The 16,511-nt window shown below is 42.1% G+C and overlaps 1 protein-coding gene across 1 annotated transcript; it reads right to left on the reverse strand.

Annotated features, from left to right (window-relative positions):
* Nucleotides 1-297: 297 nt before the first annotated feature.
* Nucleotides 298-13,816, reverse strand: LOC102818438 (olfactory receptor 8B3-like). Its single transcript, XM_006871023.1, has 4 exons — nucleotides 13,627-13,816; nucleotides 13,241-13,395; nucleotides 12,473-12,663; nucleotides 298-1,258 (listed from the first exon to the last, which is right to left on the reverse strand). The coding sequence occupies exons 1-4, from the start codon at nucleotides 13,814-13,816 to the stop codon at nucleotides 298-300; spliced, it is 1,497 nt and encodes a 498-aa protein (XP_006871085.1).
* Nucleotides 13,817-16,511: the final 2,695 nt, after the last annotated feature.

The raw sequence follows: 16,511 nt of genomic DNA on the forward strand, positions 1-16,511 counted from the left end.
CATATTTGTTCAGATAAGGATCGTAGAGTAGGACTGACAGAGATATGAAAAAATAACAAAAATGGTCAGTCTATATGTTCCTTTCATAAACATACTACAGCCTGTTTAGTAATCTTGTGAGACATGCAATAAATAAAGAAGAATGAGACATGATTCATTATAACTGAATGAAAATAAGTTTATTAAATCATACATACCATAATCTGTAGAATCAATATGGTTGTAAATGTTCCCTCATGAGAAACATCGATAATAATTTGAGATACTTGAATTTCTTTATATTACCACAGCGTCTAATTATAATATGTTTCTCCTCTGGATTTTAATGAAAGCTTTCCTCAGGGCTACTTTCACATCCTTGTTCCTCAAACTGTAGATCAGAGGGTTAAGCATGGGACCCACATTAGTATAGAAAATAGATGAAACTTTCCCTTGGTCCATAGATGCAGGAGAAGAATATTTAAGATACATAAATGCTGCTGACCCAAAAAAAATTAAAATAACAATGATATGAGAGCTACAGGTGCTGAAGGCTTTTGCTCTTCCTTGAGTAGATTTGATATGAAGAACGCTGATAAAAATGAAAATATATGAAATTAGGATGGTAAAACTGGGTACTGTAACATTGATACCCACCACAATGAAAACTACTACCTCATTGACATAGGTGCTGGTACAAGAGAGATGGAGGAGAGGGCGGATGTCACACAAGTAATGGTTGATGATATTAGCCTTACAGAAAGTTAGTTTAAGCATACAGCCAGTGTGGGCAGTGGCTCCAACAAACCCCATTACATATGCAACAATTGTCAGCATAGAACAGACCTGATGGGACATGGTGACTTTATACAACAATGGATTGCAAATGGCCACATAGCGATCATATGCCATGGAGGTCAATATATAGCATTCAGAGATGACAAAGAAGAGAAAGAAAAACAGTTGAGTCATGCACCCAACATAGGAGATGATATTCTTCTCTGATATAAAGTTTATTAGCATTTTAGGGGTGAAAACAGAAGAGTAACAGAGATCTATGAAGGACAAATTGAAGAGGAAATAGTACATGGGGGTGTGAAGGTGATGATTTAGCCCTATAAGTATGACCAAGCCAATATTTCCCACCATGGTGACTATGTAAATCATAAGGAACAAGTAAAAGAGAGGTTGCTGGAGCTCTGGACGATCTGTTAGTCCAGCAAGAATAAATTCAGTCACTACAGAGTCATTTCCAGCTAGTATTTTCATATTTGGAAATCTGTAAGGACATAAAATAATTTCATTAATAAAGAACCCAGCTCTCACCATAAAAATTGTTCCTCACACATTCCAAATTGTTCCACATTGGCAGAACTCAAATGAGTCTGTCTTTGCTTTGTGGATTCTGAATTTACTGCCAAACTTATCCCACGGAAATCCAAATACTCCAACTTTTTGTCTGCAGGAGCTAATTTGTGAAGAAGATAGATGAGTCTATCTGTTTATGCACATGTGGAGTGGGAACATCTCTTCCATCTGTCCATCTCTTTCATCTTCTCAGACATCAGATGATCTTGGCTGAAAGCAGAGAATACAAGAAGGGTGTTCACATCTGCTTTATTGACTATGCAAAGGCTGCTGATTGTGTGGATCAACTGTATTCCAGAACACATAACTGTACTCATGAGGAACCTGTACTTTGATTAAAAAGCAGTTGTGCTAACAGAACAAGGGGACATTGACTAGTTTAAATTAGAATAATGTGTGCCAAGGTTATATTATTTCACCAAACTTAGTCAATCTGTTTGCTGAGTAATTAATCTGAAAAGTTGGATTGTATGAAGAAAAATGTGGCCTCAGGATTGGAGGAAGGAAGATTCACTAACAACCTATGATATGCAGATGAAACAACCTTGTTTACTGAAAGCACAGAGGACTTAAAATGCTTACTGATGAAGATAAACGGTTTCAGCCTTCAGTATGGGTTGCACCTCAATGTAAAGAAAATGAGAATCCTCACCATTGGACCAATAAATACCACTCATATAAATGAAGAAAAGATTGAAGATAACGTAGACTTCATTTTACTCTGATCAGCCATCAACACTCGTGGAAGTAGCAGTCAAGAAACCAAGAACTCAAATTTGCATTAGGCAAACCTGCTGCACAAGACCTCTTTAAAGTGTTCCAGAGCAAAGACATCAGTTTGAGGATAAGGTGTGCCTGACCCAATCCAAGCTGTTTCCAATAACATCATGAGCATAAGAAAGTGGTTCATTGAGTGAAAAAGATGATAAGAATTGATGCATTCGAGTTATGGTGTTGGAAGAGAATATTAAAAGTACCACAGATTTGGGGAGGCAATACACAAGAAGGGGGAGGGAGCTAGGGGAACAAGAGACAGGTTTGCACGGGCTAAATGGGACTGAGGTGGATAGTGATGTGTGCTCAGCCTTGGAACAGCAGGGCTCTGTGATGCAGGGATCCAGGCATAGTCTGAAAAGGGGTAATGATGCTAGGATGCTTGACTGTCTTGTGAATGTTGGTTTCCCTTGCCTACTAGTGTTAAGTACACACTTGAGTGGTATAAAAAGGAATGTTGGGGAACATGACTTCAGAAAACGTGTAAGCCCGTCTTCAAACTATAACTGATTGCAATACCTCAAAGGGGCTCTAGAACTCCAGTGAAATAGATCTCTTGCAGAACCTTTGCAGCATATAGGACCTTAGGTGGGATCCTGAGCCACATCAAGGACATTCTGAGGTAGGGCATTCACACTAGAAAGGACAAGCAGACCAGCCTGGAACAAATGTAGCTAGAGTGACAGAAGATACATCTTCAAAGAAATATCAGCAGGAAAAACCCAAAATAAAAATGGCAGTATGATTGACTACTACAAGAAAAAGCAAGTTGTTTGCCAGGAAGCCATCAAGGGAAGCAATTAAGTTCCTTCAGGACAAACACCCCTCCAAGACTGAAACTCAAAGGGAACACATAAGCAGGCGTGTTAGCTTGCTGGTGACCACATGGGTCTACTGGTGAGCAGAAGAGGGGAAAAGGCAGCAATGAAGAAATGGGCTGAGTTCAACCACAGTTCATAGACTCCCATTGACCTGGAGATATGAGAGAGAAGAAGAAGTGTTGGTTGGTCCAAAGTGTGGTGAGACCTGGGGACAACTGAGCACATGGACAAGGACATAGCCACGGAGGGCTAGAACTGACAGTGAAGCATCCAGCTGATATGAAGTGAGGGGAGATGCACAAGAACATCCATACTTGCAGATAGTACCCATTTGACCTAGCCTCTATGGCTTGATAAACCGAACTCGACTACAGGAAGATAAATAATAATAATAATAATAATAATTTTTGATATAGGAAACAAGGGTAAATTGCTATGATTTGATAAATTTGACCTATACTCATGGATGTAGTAGCTCAAAATACCAACAGAGAGAGAAGGAGTCGTCACATCAAGTATCAATGCTATACCCTCTGTATACAAGGTACATAAGGACAGGCAACTAGGACATTGGCTACTTAAAATGAGGGGGTGACAAAGGCACAAAGTGACTGGCTTAGAAGTTTTCAAGAGGGAGTATAGTTTAAAAATGTGTGGGGAAAGATAGAGTCCCCAGTGAATCGTTCTCATCATGTCTAGATTAATCTGGTAAAAAGAGATGGGGATAAGATGCTAACGATTCAATAGTGAGTAATTGTTATGACTAATTGCAACTGTCACAATTGGAAAGGTAGATGTTTTGTAACAAAAACAGGGGAGTAGTTAATCTTACAGTCCAGAAACTGAGGACCCTAGGTCCATAAAGGGAAAAGAGCACAAGCAGAATGTGTGACCTTATCCAGAGAAGCAGCAACACCAGAAATGGAGGCAGAGATGGGGACATGGAGAGAAGGAGCGGCTGAGGGCTCTAAATTCACGAAATTAGAGGGATTGAGAGCTGGCAGCCAGGAGGCAGTCTTGCAGAATGTGCCCTTTGGTGGTTAAAATAATTATTTATGCCTGAGTGTTTTTTAAAAAATAGGCTAAAATGAATAGAGAGAAATACTGCTAGTTGATGGGGCATGGAGGGGATTATAATAATTGTAATGAAACAAAGTATACAATTTGTTTAATGTAAAACTGATGATCTGCCCTGTAAACTTTGACTCAATTTACAATAAAAACTTAAAAAAAAAAAAAGTACCAAGGACTGCCAAAAGAACAAACAAATCTGTGTTAGAAGAAGTACAGCCAAGAGTGCTCCTTAAAAGCCATGCTGACAAGAGTTTCTCTCTCATATTTCAGATATATTTTTGTGAGGGACCAGTTCTTAGTGAAAACTATCATGTTAAGTAAAATGGTGGTTCAGAGAAAAAGAGAAAGACTCCCAATGAGGTGTATTGACACAATGTCAGCTTTAATGGGCTCAAACATAGAAATGACTGTAAGGTTGACACAGGATGGAGCAGTGTCCTGCTGTGTTGTGCACAGGGTCACTATGAGTCAGTACAGAGTTGACAACACCCAACAACAACAGCAACACCCATGTTTCGATTACTTTACAACACCTCAGTTCCTCTGTAATGACCGTCATTAAAGGTATAACTTCAATAAGGAAGAGATCACACAGACATTCCTCTTTCAGAAGGGAGTCCTTCACTGTCTATAGGATATTCAGATATCCTTGAAGTCATTGATGGATGTCAGGGTTTCAGGAAACCCTTAGTAGCCTCATATTTATCATCACGGTTTCTATACACTTTCTTTGTTCCATCCAAGCTGGACAGACAATGAAGAAAGGAAAGTGGTTGTACTTTCCCAGGTTTCTGTATGAAAACATGAAAGGGAAAGATAATCTGGGTACTAGTTATATAAACGGCCAAATTTGTTAAAATTAAATAAGTTTATCTTATAGTAACTCTTGTATATATAAATAGGAGTCCTGGTGTGGCGCACCAGACTGCAAAGCTGTTTGAACTGCAAGATCGGTGATTCAAGCTCACCAGCTTCTCCTCAGAAACTCTATACAGGGTTGCTATGGATCAGAATCGACTCAATGGCACTTAATAGCAACAACAACAATATATAAATAAGGATTCCTGTTGTGGATAATGCACTGGACCACAAGTTCAGTTTAAACTGTAAGGTCAGTAGCTCAAACCCAGCAACCGCTCCTTGGTAGGGTCGTTATGAGTCAGAAGTGACTAGACTTAACAACAACAACATATATAAATTGTATTTCAGTAAATAAATTTAGGAAAGAAGAAAAGCAGTTCTTGCTCTGATGTTATTTTGTGGTAGCGGTGCCATTTGGCACTCTCACTGATGTCTTACTACCATTGTTAAAGTAGAGTCAACACAGAGAGAATAAAGTGAGAATACAGCAGAAAATGAGTCAGAGCGACATGACTATGAGTGTCTTTATAAACGACATAGTTCCTCTTTTTACAGTAACATAGACAGTAAGAGCAAGAAAAACTTGATTAACTCACCCTTCCTCCACTGAAGGACATTAGTGCCGACTCATTATTTGTGTGAGACCTCCGCAGCACGAACAGAAGAATTAGCTTTGGAGATATCAGAGTTGAACAGAAGTAGCAATAAAATTTTTTCTCTTCACTAGTAAGAGGATCCAAGCACAGATCTCACCACCAGAATATTCCAGGAACCATTGTCAGATGTAAAACAAAGATTTAGTTATGACTTTGACAAGATGGTGTGTGTAGGGCAACTACAGACTTGCCACCAAAGCAACCATGTCATAGAGCATATGTCATTTACCTAGGATTTATAATTACTTTCGCATGATTAGAGACCCAGTCACAGGTTTCCCAGTGGACTTCACCCTCATGAAACATTCTGTAGGGAAGAAATTATGGTGTTTACACCATAAATTGTGATAATAAATGTTAACTTTCCACAGGGACTATGCAAACTTCAGGGCATAAGATAAAGGAGCTTCTGCTGTAATCAATAAGATAGAAATATAATTAATGCAATTGAAATTTTCATACAGATAACAAAGGCACTTTTAGAAAGCATTGATGTATATTTCAGTAAAAATATTTAATAATGTACATTTCTTAATATTTTCAGGCCTTTTAAACAATGAAAGTTAAATTATGCATATTTATAATCATAAAGCAATAGATTACTTTTTAATTGATTAAAGCAGTTGTCATTATTAAAAAGTGGTTTTATAGAAAAATTCTCCCTATGTTTCATGAAAATTAAAATATTTTTTGTTGGTCTGAATTAGTAGGTCTTCATTTTTGACTTATGAAAATAAATATGTAAGAAAAAACACTAAGAGCTTCTAGTTCAAAGAATAGATGATTTTATAATTCCCAGGTATGCAATAACTTATGTTTTTGAAAGATACCTATTTTTATTGTATATAACACAACACTTATCAACTCAACACTTTCCAGATGTGATATCAATTTTGTAATACCAATTACATTAATCATGTTGTACAATCATCACCATTTCTCCCACTGCCATGGAGTCAATTTAGGAACTCATTATAGATTTTTTGAGGTTGTAAATCTTTAAGGGTACAGAAAGATTCCTTTTTCTCTCACTCACTGAGTGGCTGCTGAGTTTGCGGTTAGCAGCGTAATACACAACACACCGCTCTACCAAGGCTCCTTCCATCTCTCACTCACTGAGTGACTGCTGAGTTTGTGGTTAGCAGCGTAATACACAACACACAGCTCTACCAAGGCTCCTTCCAGCACCATTGTTGCTGCCAAATTATCTTCCATAAAAACAAATACTCACTGCTTCCTAAATAATGGTTTCCCCTTTGCCCTTCCAAAAACCCTAGTAAGTATTATAAACTTAGGGCCCTATATATTTGTCTATTTTTATGATGATTTCACATAACTGAAATCATAAAATACTTGTCTTTTTGTGATTTACTTATTTCACTGAGCATAAGTTTTCCAAGTTTGATTACACTGTGGCATGGAACAGGATATCACTTATCCAAACCCACTGCTGCTGAGTAGATTCTGACTCCTAGTAGTCCTATAGGACAGAACCAAACTGCCCCCATCAGGTTTCTGAGGTCATTGGTCTTTACAGAAGTTGACTGCCTTATCTTTCTCCCAAAGAGCGGCTGGTGGGTTTGAACCACAAACTTTGGGGTTAGCAGTCTAGTGGTTAGCATTTTCTAGAAGCATTGTTTTCCAAAGTGGTAGTACAAATATTTAAAATTCAGAGTCAATAGTCCATTTATTCTTCTTTCCACCCTTGGCACAGCTTACTGCTAACACTTATTTGATAATCATAAAATTGAATTTGACCACTCCTCAAGAGGGCACATACATGACTAGCTCTCAGCTTCTTACCTATTTTTGCAATTCCTGGTGTTTTAGGACTAGATATGCACTTAACCTCTAGTTCTGGGGTAAGTAGTAAGATCTTACAGTAGTAAGATCAGCACTTGACTGCTAATTGCAAGATTGGCAGTTCCAACCCATCAGCCGCTCCTCAGAAATTATATACAGGATCGCTATGAGTTGGAAGCAACACAACAGCACTTAACAACAACAAGAAGAATATATTCACTCTGGGAATGAACTACATGTATCTCTTGGTGGAGATGAAGGAGTACAGGAAATCAACAGCTAAAGTGTTTGAGTTCAAAACCCAGCTCTGCCACTTACCACCTGTGCAACCTTGAGCTGGTTACTTAGCCTCTCTGTGCCTTGGTTGTCTCCCATAAAATGGGGAGGGTAATACCCAACTCACAGCATTATTAAGAGGATTATCTGATGTTTCACATTTACAACAATAGTCAAAAATCTACTGTGTAACTACTTGGCGCTGCCGTGTCGTTTGCCTGTCAAGAATAAACAGAGGTGCAAGACGAGAGCAACGCTGGCTGTGATGGTGAAGGTTGTGTATCAGCTTGGCTGGGCCATGATTCTCAATGGTTTGGCAGCTATATAATGGTATAATTTGGCAGTTAGGTAATGATGTCATCATCCTCCATTTTCCCCAAATGCTGATTTTTGCATAACAATATGGTCTTTGGAACCTAACCCTGTTTGTGAGGAGTGGGTATAGGAGACTTAGAATCCCCCCTGCAATGTAGGCACTAAACACAATCTATTGCCACTGAGTGGTTTCTGACTCATAGAGACTCTGTAGGAAAGAGAACTGTAGGGTTTCCGAGAGTGTACATCTTTACAGGAGCAGAAACCTCATCTTTCTCCCTCAGAGTGGCTGATGGGTCTGAAAGATCAACTTTCAGTCAGCAGCCAGCTGATAACTTTGGTGCCACCAGCGCTCCTTAAAAAGGGCAAAGGAAATGTGCACATGACAGTATCTGCTCTGGAAAGCACACACTCAGAATTTCATAAAGATATGGTCTTTATGAGAAACAGTTCTAAAGTGCTAAGTTCAATCATCACAACAAAGAAGATGGTTGTTTGGACTTTGTATAAGTGGACTTTCAGCTTCTGCTTGCTTTCTCTCAAGAGGGGAATTATTTTATTAACTTTTCTCTCTTAAAACTGAATTGCCTGAACTGCACTGTTTTCTCCTCATTTCCTTATGTCCTTTTGCCAATCACTTATCCTTCTCCCACACTGCAGGTTGCCAATGAATGCAGCATTTGAGAGATCAGAAATGTAGGCAAATAGCTTTTATTCATGGTTAGGTTTACACAGTTCCTCAAAGTGACGCCTAAAAGACCGAGAGGAGGCGCTCGGGTATTTAGTAGAAAGCACTGAGTCCAGGTGTGGCGCTGTGGGTTAATGTGCCAGACTGCAGAGCCATTAGAACTGCAAGGTCGGTGGTTCAAACTCACCAGCTGCTCCTTGGAAACCCTATACAGGACCACTAGGGGCCGGAATCGACTCGACGGTACTTCACAACAGCAACAACTGATGCTAACAGGAAGAAACTTGGATGGCGTCTTCACACACACATAGCAGCCTGGTGCTCTCAAACCAGTGTGGTGACACCTAGTGGACAGGGTTGGAAATGACTGGCCATGGTACCCGGAGCCCAGCCCCTGTGTCCTGTGGGCGACCACAGTGATAGGGAAGGTAGGACCCCAGCCAAAATGACAATAGTCTTGATGCCCACAGCTGCAGCTGGACAAGACTCAAAAAGCCGTCCGGTGCCTGTCTACCCATTTACTATCTGCACGGGCCACACAACCTACCCAGTGCCTTCAGTTGTCCTGAGGCATGTCCACCATGACATCTGCTAAGCTGGAAAACTGACTGATATTGTTGCATTCATTCGGAAGTAGTCAAATCTTAAAACAAAACAAAAAACACCCCATTGCCATCGAGTTGAGTCCTACAAATAGAAACCCCATGTGACAGAGTAGAACTTCCCTATGGTTTCCTAGGCGGTCATGGGAGTAGATGGCCAAGTTTTTCTCCGGTGGAGCCAGTGGGTAGGTCTCAACTGCCAGCCTTTATGATAGCAGATGAGTGCCTAAGCACTGAGCTACCAGGGCTTCTTGAGATATGCAAACTATAAAAAAAGAAAACAGATTAAGGAAACACACACAGGTACTTTTCATGGTACAGCTTAAACTCTGCACTTGGTCAGAAATGGATTCTAATAATCAGGGTTAATGAATAGCACTTCACATTTTCTCTTTTAAAAAAAGAGTTTATTTATTCTACCAAAATTATTTTGTTGCTATGGTGTGCCATCGAGTCGATTCTGGCTCAGTGACTCTGTATAGGTTTTCAGAGTTTCTGGTAGATTTGAAAAGCTGACCTTGGGGTTAGCAGTTCAATGCTGATCCTAGAGCTCCAGACCAGGATTCTAAATTTAGTTTACCCCGATCAAAAATCAAACCTGTTTCCGTCAAATTGATCCTTCCTCTTAGCAACGCTGTATGACAGAGAAGGACTGCTTCACAGGGTTTTCCAGGCAGGCACCATTGTGGGAGTTGACCAAAACATTGTTCTCCCACCACCGAGCAGCTGATGAGTTCGAACTGCTGACCTGTTGGTTTCCAGCAGAATGCTTAATTACTGCACAACCAAGGAGTCCTAAAATTAAGACAGATCAACTTCCAATGTTATGCAAATGTTTTTGTAACACTGAATTGTAGAATAATTTTAAAACATTATAATGAAGTGCTTTTTATACACTGGTTGTTGTTAAGTGCCATCGAGTTGGATTGGAGGCATAGTGACCCATTATAGAGTTTTCGAGGAGCGACTGGAGAGTTTGAACAACTGACCTTGTGGTTCAAATCCACCTGGCAGTCCTGTGCTTATCCTACAGAGCCATACCATGACCCCTAATCTGTGTTAAATTACTATATATAGGCAGTTGCCATATTACAAACGAGTTCCCTACCTTTAACTGCCTGAAAGTCAGTTTGTACATGACTTAGAACAGTTAGGTATAGCTCTCTTACCTAATGCCAATTAGTCACATGCTTCTCTTCATGTGTATTATATAATGTATCTTCCAGTGCATAAAAAAAATATTGAAGACAGGCTTCCAGGTACACTAAAATTCAAATCTTAAGCATAACAATATAGTAATAATAATAGTGATAATATTTGGATGCATGTTGCATTACAAACTACAGTCTGCACCCCGAATTTCTAATGTAGCAGGCTTCACTAGGGTCGTTTTGTAAGTACAGGATGTCCATAAATCTATGTTTGTCACCCGAGGGCTGCCTGTATAAAAGATGCAATTTGAAGGTTACAGTTGGTTCGACGTGCTACATACATTAAAATTCTGTTCCTTTAGAGCCCAGTGAAACTGCCAAATCAACATGCTGCCCATTCACAAGGGTTTGATGGTGAGCTGGGTGATTTATTATGAGTCAGAAGACATCCATTAGTAACATTCCAAGAAGCATTAGAGCAAAACATCAGTTGCCACTTTAATTCACGACCTGAGATGTACACAGAGTCGACAAGAATAAAAACCTTCACCATCATGTGCAAGTATGGTGGGCATCTCTTCTGGCAGCATCTAGCACATGTGGGAGTTTAACTGGGTTATAAAGAAGGCTTTGGAAAGAAAGGAAACTCAGATGGATCTCCAAAGAATTGGGGATGTTCTACCTCTCTTAATCTTTTTTATGAAAAGTCAGAACATAACAACTGTGATTGCAGACTACAGAAGACTTCATATATAGACTTTTGTTATGATTGAAGACCGGCTCTTTGTTGTTGTTAGGTGCCATCAAGTCAGTACCGACTCATTACAACCTTATGCACAGCAGAACAAAACACTGCCCGATCCTGGGCCAACCTCACTACCGTTGCCACGCTTGAGTCCATCGATGCTGCCACTTGGCCAATCTTTCTCATTGGGGATCTTCCTCTTTTTCTCTGACCCTCCACCTTACCAAACATGATATCCTTCTCCAGCGACTACTCCCTCCTGACAATATGTCTGAAGTATGAGAGACGAAGTTTGGCCATTTTAGTCACCAAGGCGCACTCTGGCTGCACTTCTTCCAAAACGCATCTATTGGATCATTTGGAAACCCATGGCACTTTCAATATTCTCCTCCAACACCATAACTCAAAAGTATCAATTCTTCTACGATCTTCCTTATTAACTGTCCAGTTTTTGCATGCATATGAGGTTATTGAAAATACCATGGCTTGGGTCAGGAACACCTTCTTAGTCCTCAAGCTGACATCTCTGCTCTTCAACTCTTTAAAAAGGTCTTGTGTAGCAGATTTGCCTAATGCAATATGTCATTTGATTTCTTGACTGCTGCCTCTGTGAGTGTTGATAGTTGATCCAAGAAGAATGAAGTCCTTGACAACTTCAATCTTTTCTCCGTTGATAAGAATGTTATTTATTGGTCCAGTGGTGAGGAGTTATGTTTTCTTTAAAAAAAGATGTAATCCATACCGGAAGGCTATACTTTTTGATCTTCATAAGTAAATGTCTTAAGTTCTATTCACTTTCAACAAGCAAGGTTGTATCATCTGCATATTGCAGGTTTTTATTTGAGAAGGCTGGAGTATGGGGCCCTATCCAAAGAAGCAGTGATAGCAGGGATGGAGGCAGATATGATGGAGAGATGGGGACTCTAACTCAAGGAGGGAGAGGGGCTATGTGCTGAAAGCCAGGGGCCAGGCTTGTGGATTATGCCCTTTAGTTGTTTGAATGATAATATATTCCTGAGAACTTTGGTGTACATCCCAAAACAACAACAACAAAACAACAACAGAAGGAATGGAAGCAAATCCTATTGAATTATGATGCATAGAAGGGATTGTAATCATTGCAGTGAAACGAAATACAACAGGATGAATGTAAAGCTGATGTTCTCCCATCTAAACTATCATTTAATTCTCTGTAAAAACTTTAAAAAAACAAAAACAAAAAACAGAGCTTAGTCAACATCCTACAGCACAGTAAATCCAGCCTCCATGCTCATTAAGAATGATCTGATCTTCTCCTTCGCACTGTCCATCACCATGTCTGTGCTGCCCCCCACCACAGTGACTCCTTGTGCCCCACACCTGGGATGTCTCCAAGCCTCTCCACATCCTCTCCTTCCATCACTTGTCTGCCTCTTTATCATTCCTAGCAAGGACGCCCCATACATGGACTGTCTCCTCACTCTGCATTCCTGCTCTGTCCACACCAAGGCATTTCTCATGAAGACAGGCCCTCCAGAAAATCCTGGGGCATGAACTCTCATCAGAACACCCTGCAGATTAGTCAAAAGTGAAGCAAACCAAATGTTCATCAGCAAATGTATATTTACACAAAATGTGGTTCTTCATAGATAACATCTGGCCATTGAAAGAAAGGAAGTTCATACTGACTCAAGGCACAGCATGGTTGAGTATCCAAAACACTGAGCTACATGGACTGTAGCAGATGAATGATTCCATGTAGGTGAACGCTCCAGAAGAGGTAAATCCATAGACACAGGAAACCAAGTCGTGATTCACAGGGTACAGGGAAGGGAGAACAGAGCATGGGCCTAAGGAACTGCAGGATTAAGGAGTATCATGTGGGAGGTGAACATGCGCTGAAACCAGACACTGCGATGCTGAAAAGCACTGTGAATTGTGAACCTTCAAATGACTAAAATGTAAAAGTTTATTGAATTTTAAATTAAAAGTAAAACAATCATTAGACTACACTATAAAGCAATATAAAATAAGAAAATAGTTGAATGTGAGCACAGAGGTGCCCTCTCCATGAAGGACATGAAGGTTCAGGGTGGAGCTGATCCCAGCCTAGGCTGATGCTGAAGTAGGTGCTGAGGTCAGTTCTACCCCTAGAGCAGGTTCTGGAGGGGGTGCTCCAGGTAGATTTCCAGGTGGAACAGAAGCAGGCTCTTCCTCAGGTTCTGGGAGTGCTGATGGAGAAGTTGGGGTGAGACCAGGCTCTCCCTGAGGAGGTGGTCCTACAGCTGGACCTGGTGCTGGAGCTAGAAGAAGAGAGAAGTTCCCCAATATCCCTAACTTTCCTTGTATGAAGATGAACACCTTCCCAAAGCCCAAACTCCCCTTCCAGAACTAGCCCCAGACTGAGGCCTTCAGAGGTCGGGGTCAAGTTCCCAGGAGCTCTACTCACCACCTGCCTCTGGACACTCCTCCTGTGTGGTACAGTCCCATGATCCTACACACCTAAGCCCATACACCCACCACTTCTTTCTCACCCTGGGGCTCTGTCTCCATGGGTTCTGAGGACTCCAGCTGAACAAGGAGCAGGCGGGCTCTGCGCTCCAGATCTGAGCCCGGCATGTTCAGCTGAGAGTAGGCCTTCACCAGCTTGAGGGGAAGCAGGTCCTGAGGTGGATAGAAATCCTCCGGATACTTTTCTAGCCAGGAGCCCAGGATGAAGGCCATGGCCCTGAAGGTGAGTGGGATGACAGCAGGGTCAGGGGCCTGGATTTCCTTCCACAAGGACCTCCACAGCACCCCTACAGGGGCTGGACCGCTCTGTGCCTGCCCTGACCTTCCTGAGGTCAGCTTCTCCCTCCCACCCCGGTCCTTGCTGTGGATGTTGTATTCTCTGTGTACATGGAAGGATCTTTTCTTCCTGTTGACACTGTTTTCACAAAGGGAAGGGACCCAGCCCCTGAGCCCCACATGCACCTGAGGCTAGGGTTCGGGACAGTTAGGAGCAGGACTCTCCCCTCACATCCTGTTCTGGGCCCTGGATGGTGGGAGGGACTGTGAGGATGGAGTCTCTTAGGGCTGGCTCTGAGCCTCTAATTCCCTCTCTGCTCCCCATTACATTTGGGGCTTCAATTCCAACTCTCTGTGACAGCTACCACCTTCAGGTTGAATTCAATCCTTTCATTGTTATCGATAAGTGATTTTGAGTTGGTTTAGACTCAAAGCAACCCTGCATAGTTTTTCTGATGAGTGGCTGGTGAGTTTGAACTACCAGCCTTGTGATTTAAACCAGCCTTAAAATGCCTTCCTCTAGGAGAATCTAAGTGTGGGGACCCAGCTAGCTGTCTGCCCAGTTCTGCTTCCCAACCACAGCCTTTACCCATGGCTCCCTATCCTCTGTGCAGACAAGAACCCCTCTTTCTTAACCCAGAGACTACTCACTCTCTGAGTTGTTCCTTGGTTCCACCGTCCCAGTTGGAATAGCGGAGGACACAACCATACCTAGAGGAGGAGGGAAGGACGTCACCTGTGATGCACTGTGGACACCCCCTGCTGGTGATGACCATGGTTCCTGTCTGCCTAACCAACTAGACTGGGAACCTGGAGGGTGGGGATGGTGTCTGCCATATTGATTGAAGGAGACTCAGAGCCTAGAATAGCCTCTTCTGCATATTTGTTGAATGAATGACCTCAAGCACTACCTTTCCTGATAACTGAGTGGGCCTGGTGTCAGAAGATCCTTCCTCTGGCTACACTAAGGATAAGAACCTACTATATGGAATCTCACACCCATTTTACAAATGGGGAAATGACTGTGCTCAGAGTCATGGGGTCACTGAGGAATGAGACAGAGAGCTCTGGGGAGAGGTCTGGACCCTTTTGAACACCACAGCCCCTTCAGCAGCCTCTTCTGCTGAGCCAGGCTCTGGGTGAGCACTGTCCGTGGCTGATTCCCAGGAAATCCTCAGAATACTCTAGGAGGCAATCCACTTATAACTGCACTTTGAGGAGCAAACAGAGTCCATAAAGGAGAAGAGATAATCTAAAGATGCACAGCTAGTAGGTGGCAACGTTGTCATTGGACATGAAGCGCTGGGCACTCACCTTCGGAAGAGAAGGTACAGGACCAGCTGGGTGGTGGAGAACTCTTGGTACCTTCTCAGGAAGGTCCAGATGTAAGAGAGGTCCCCCCTCAGAAAGGCAGGCACCAGGTACTCCACCCTCTTCTGGACTGCCTTGTTGATGTGGATTGGGCAGGTCTCCTCCAGGGCCATGGGAGGTCCCGGGTCACTCTGGAGGTGGAAGAGAGGAGGGATATACAGTCCGAGGCAGCACTATGAAATCCCAGGCAGGCAGGTAGCTCATTCTATCCCCAGTATGGAGACAGTACACTGAGCAGACACACCCCATAAGATTCCTTCTGATGGCAAAGAAGACATGCATTTTCTTTCTTTCTTTGCATCTAAGAGAATTGTGAGATCCTGAAGCTATGGTGTACCAGAGGGAGCCAAGATTGTTTTCCTGGAAATTCTGGATGGGAGAAAAAGACTCCTGAGTGCTCAGGATCTGACAGATGACATGGGGAGAAGAAATCAAAATGGTTGCTCAGCACCTGAAAGGTGGCTCAGCTTCTTAGAGGGCATTGGAATTAAAGCAACACTGTGAGCCTGTTGAACATCTTAATACCAACCAGCCTAGCAAAACATAGAGATCAATAGCACCAGAGGTGGGTGAGATGCAAGGACACAGCCACCATCCTAGACTGCTGGTGCCCATGTGGCTGACACAGATATCTGGAAAATAACCTGATTCAGTCGTGTTATTATTTGGTTATGGTGGTGGGAACCACACTAGGTGACACTGTCTGAGGAAAGAAACACCAAGATGACTTTCTGTAAAAATTTTGTGCCATATTTCACCAGGTCTGCCTCCTAGAATATTCTACAGCCTAGTTAGCAATCAACTCCTGATATGGAGGACCAAGGTTCATGAGATTGTAAGTTAGAGAACAAAGTTTATCATATCCTGAAAATGGCCTACAACATGTGAGGACACGATAGGCTGGAAGAAGGTGTGGAAGGACAGTCAATCTGATTGCTAAATGGGCCCCCTGTGATGGGAGCTAAGAAACTAGAAACAGCGGCAGCAAATGGCAGCATAGTCAGGGCCTAACAGGAAGTTGGTTGGTTGGTTATGTGCTGTGGAGTTGGTTCCGACTCATAGCGACCCTACAGGTTCAAGGCTGTATATCTTTTCGGGAGCAGAACTCATCTTCCTCCCGCAGAACAGCTGGTAGTTTCGAACTGCTGACCTTAAGTTTCACAGCCCAATTTGTAACCACTACCCTACCAAGGCGGGGAGCCAAATTGAAGAGGTGCAAGAGCTGAACAGAAAATTTCAAAGATCAGCTCGAGAAGATAAA

This window comes from Chrysochloris asiatica, unplaced genomic scaffold, assembly GCF_000296735.1.
Source record: "Chrysochloris asiatica unplaced genomic scaffold, ChrAsi1.0 scaffold00158, whole genome shotgun sequence".
Classification (NCBI taxonomy): Eukaryota; Metazoa; Chordata; class Mammalia; order Afrosoricida; family Chrysochloridae; genus Chrysochloris; species Chrysochloris asiatica.

Coding starts and splice junctions, on each gene's coding strand:
- LOC102818438 (XM_006871023.1), bottom strand. CDS start 13,816: ATGGCCTTCATCCTGGGCTCCTGGCTAGAAAAGTATCCGGAGGATTTC. Junction 13,396..13,626: donor CATGGAGACAGAGCCCCAGG/GTGAGAAAGAAG, acceptor CTCTTCTTCTAG/CTCCAGCACCAGGTCCAGCT. Junction 12,664..13,240: donor CTCCAGAACCTGCTCTAGGG/GTAGAACTGACC, acceptor ACTAATCTGCAG/GGTGTTCTGATGAGAGTTCA.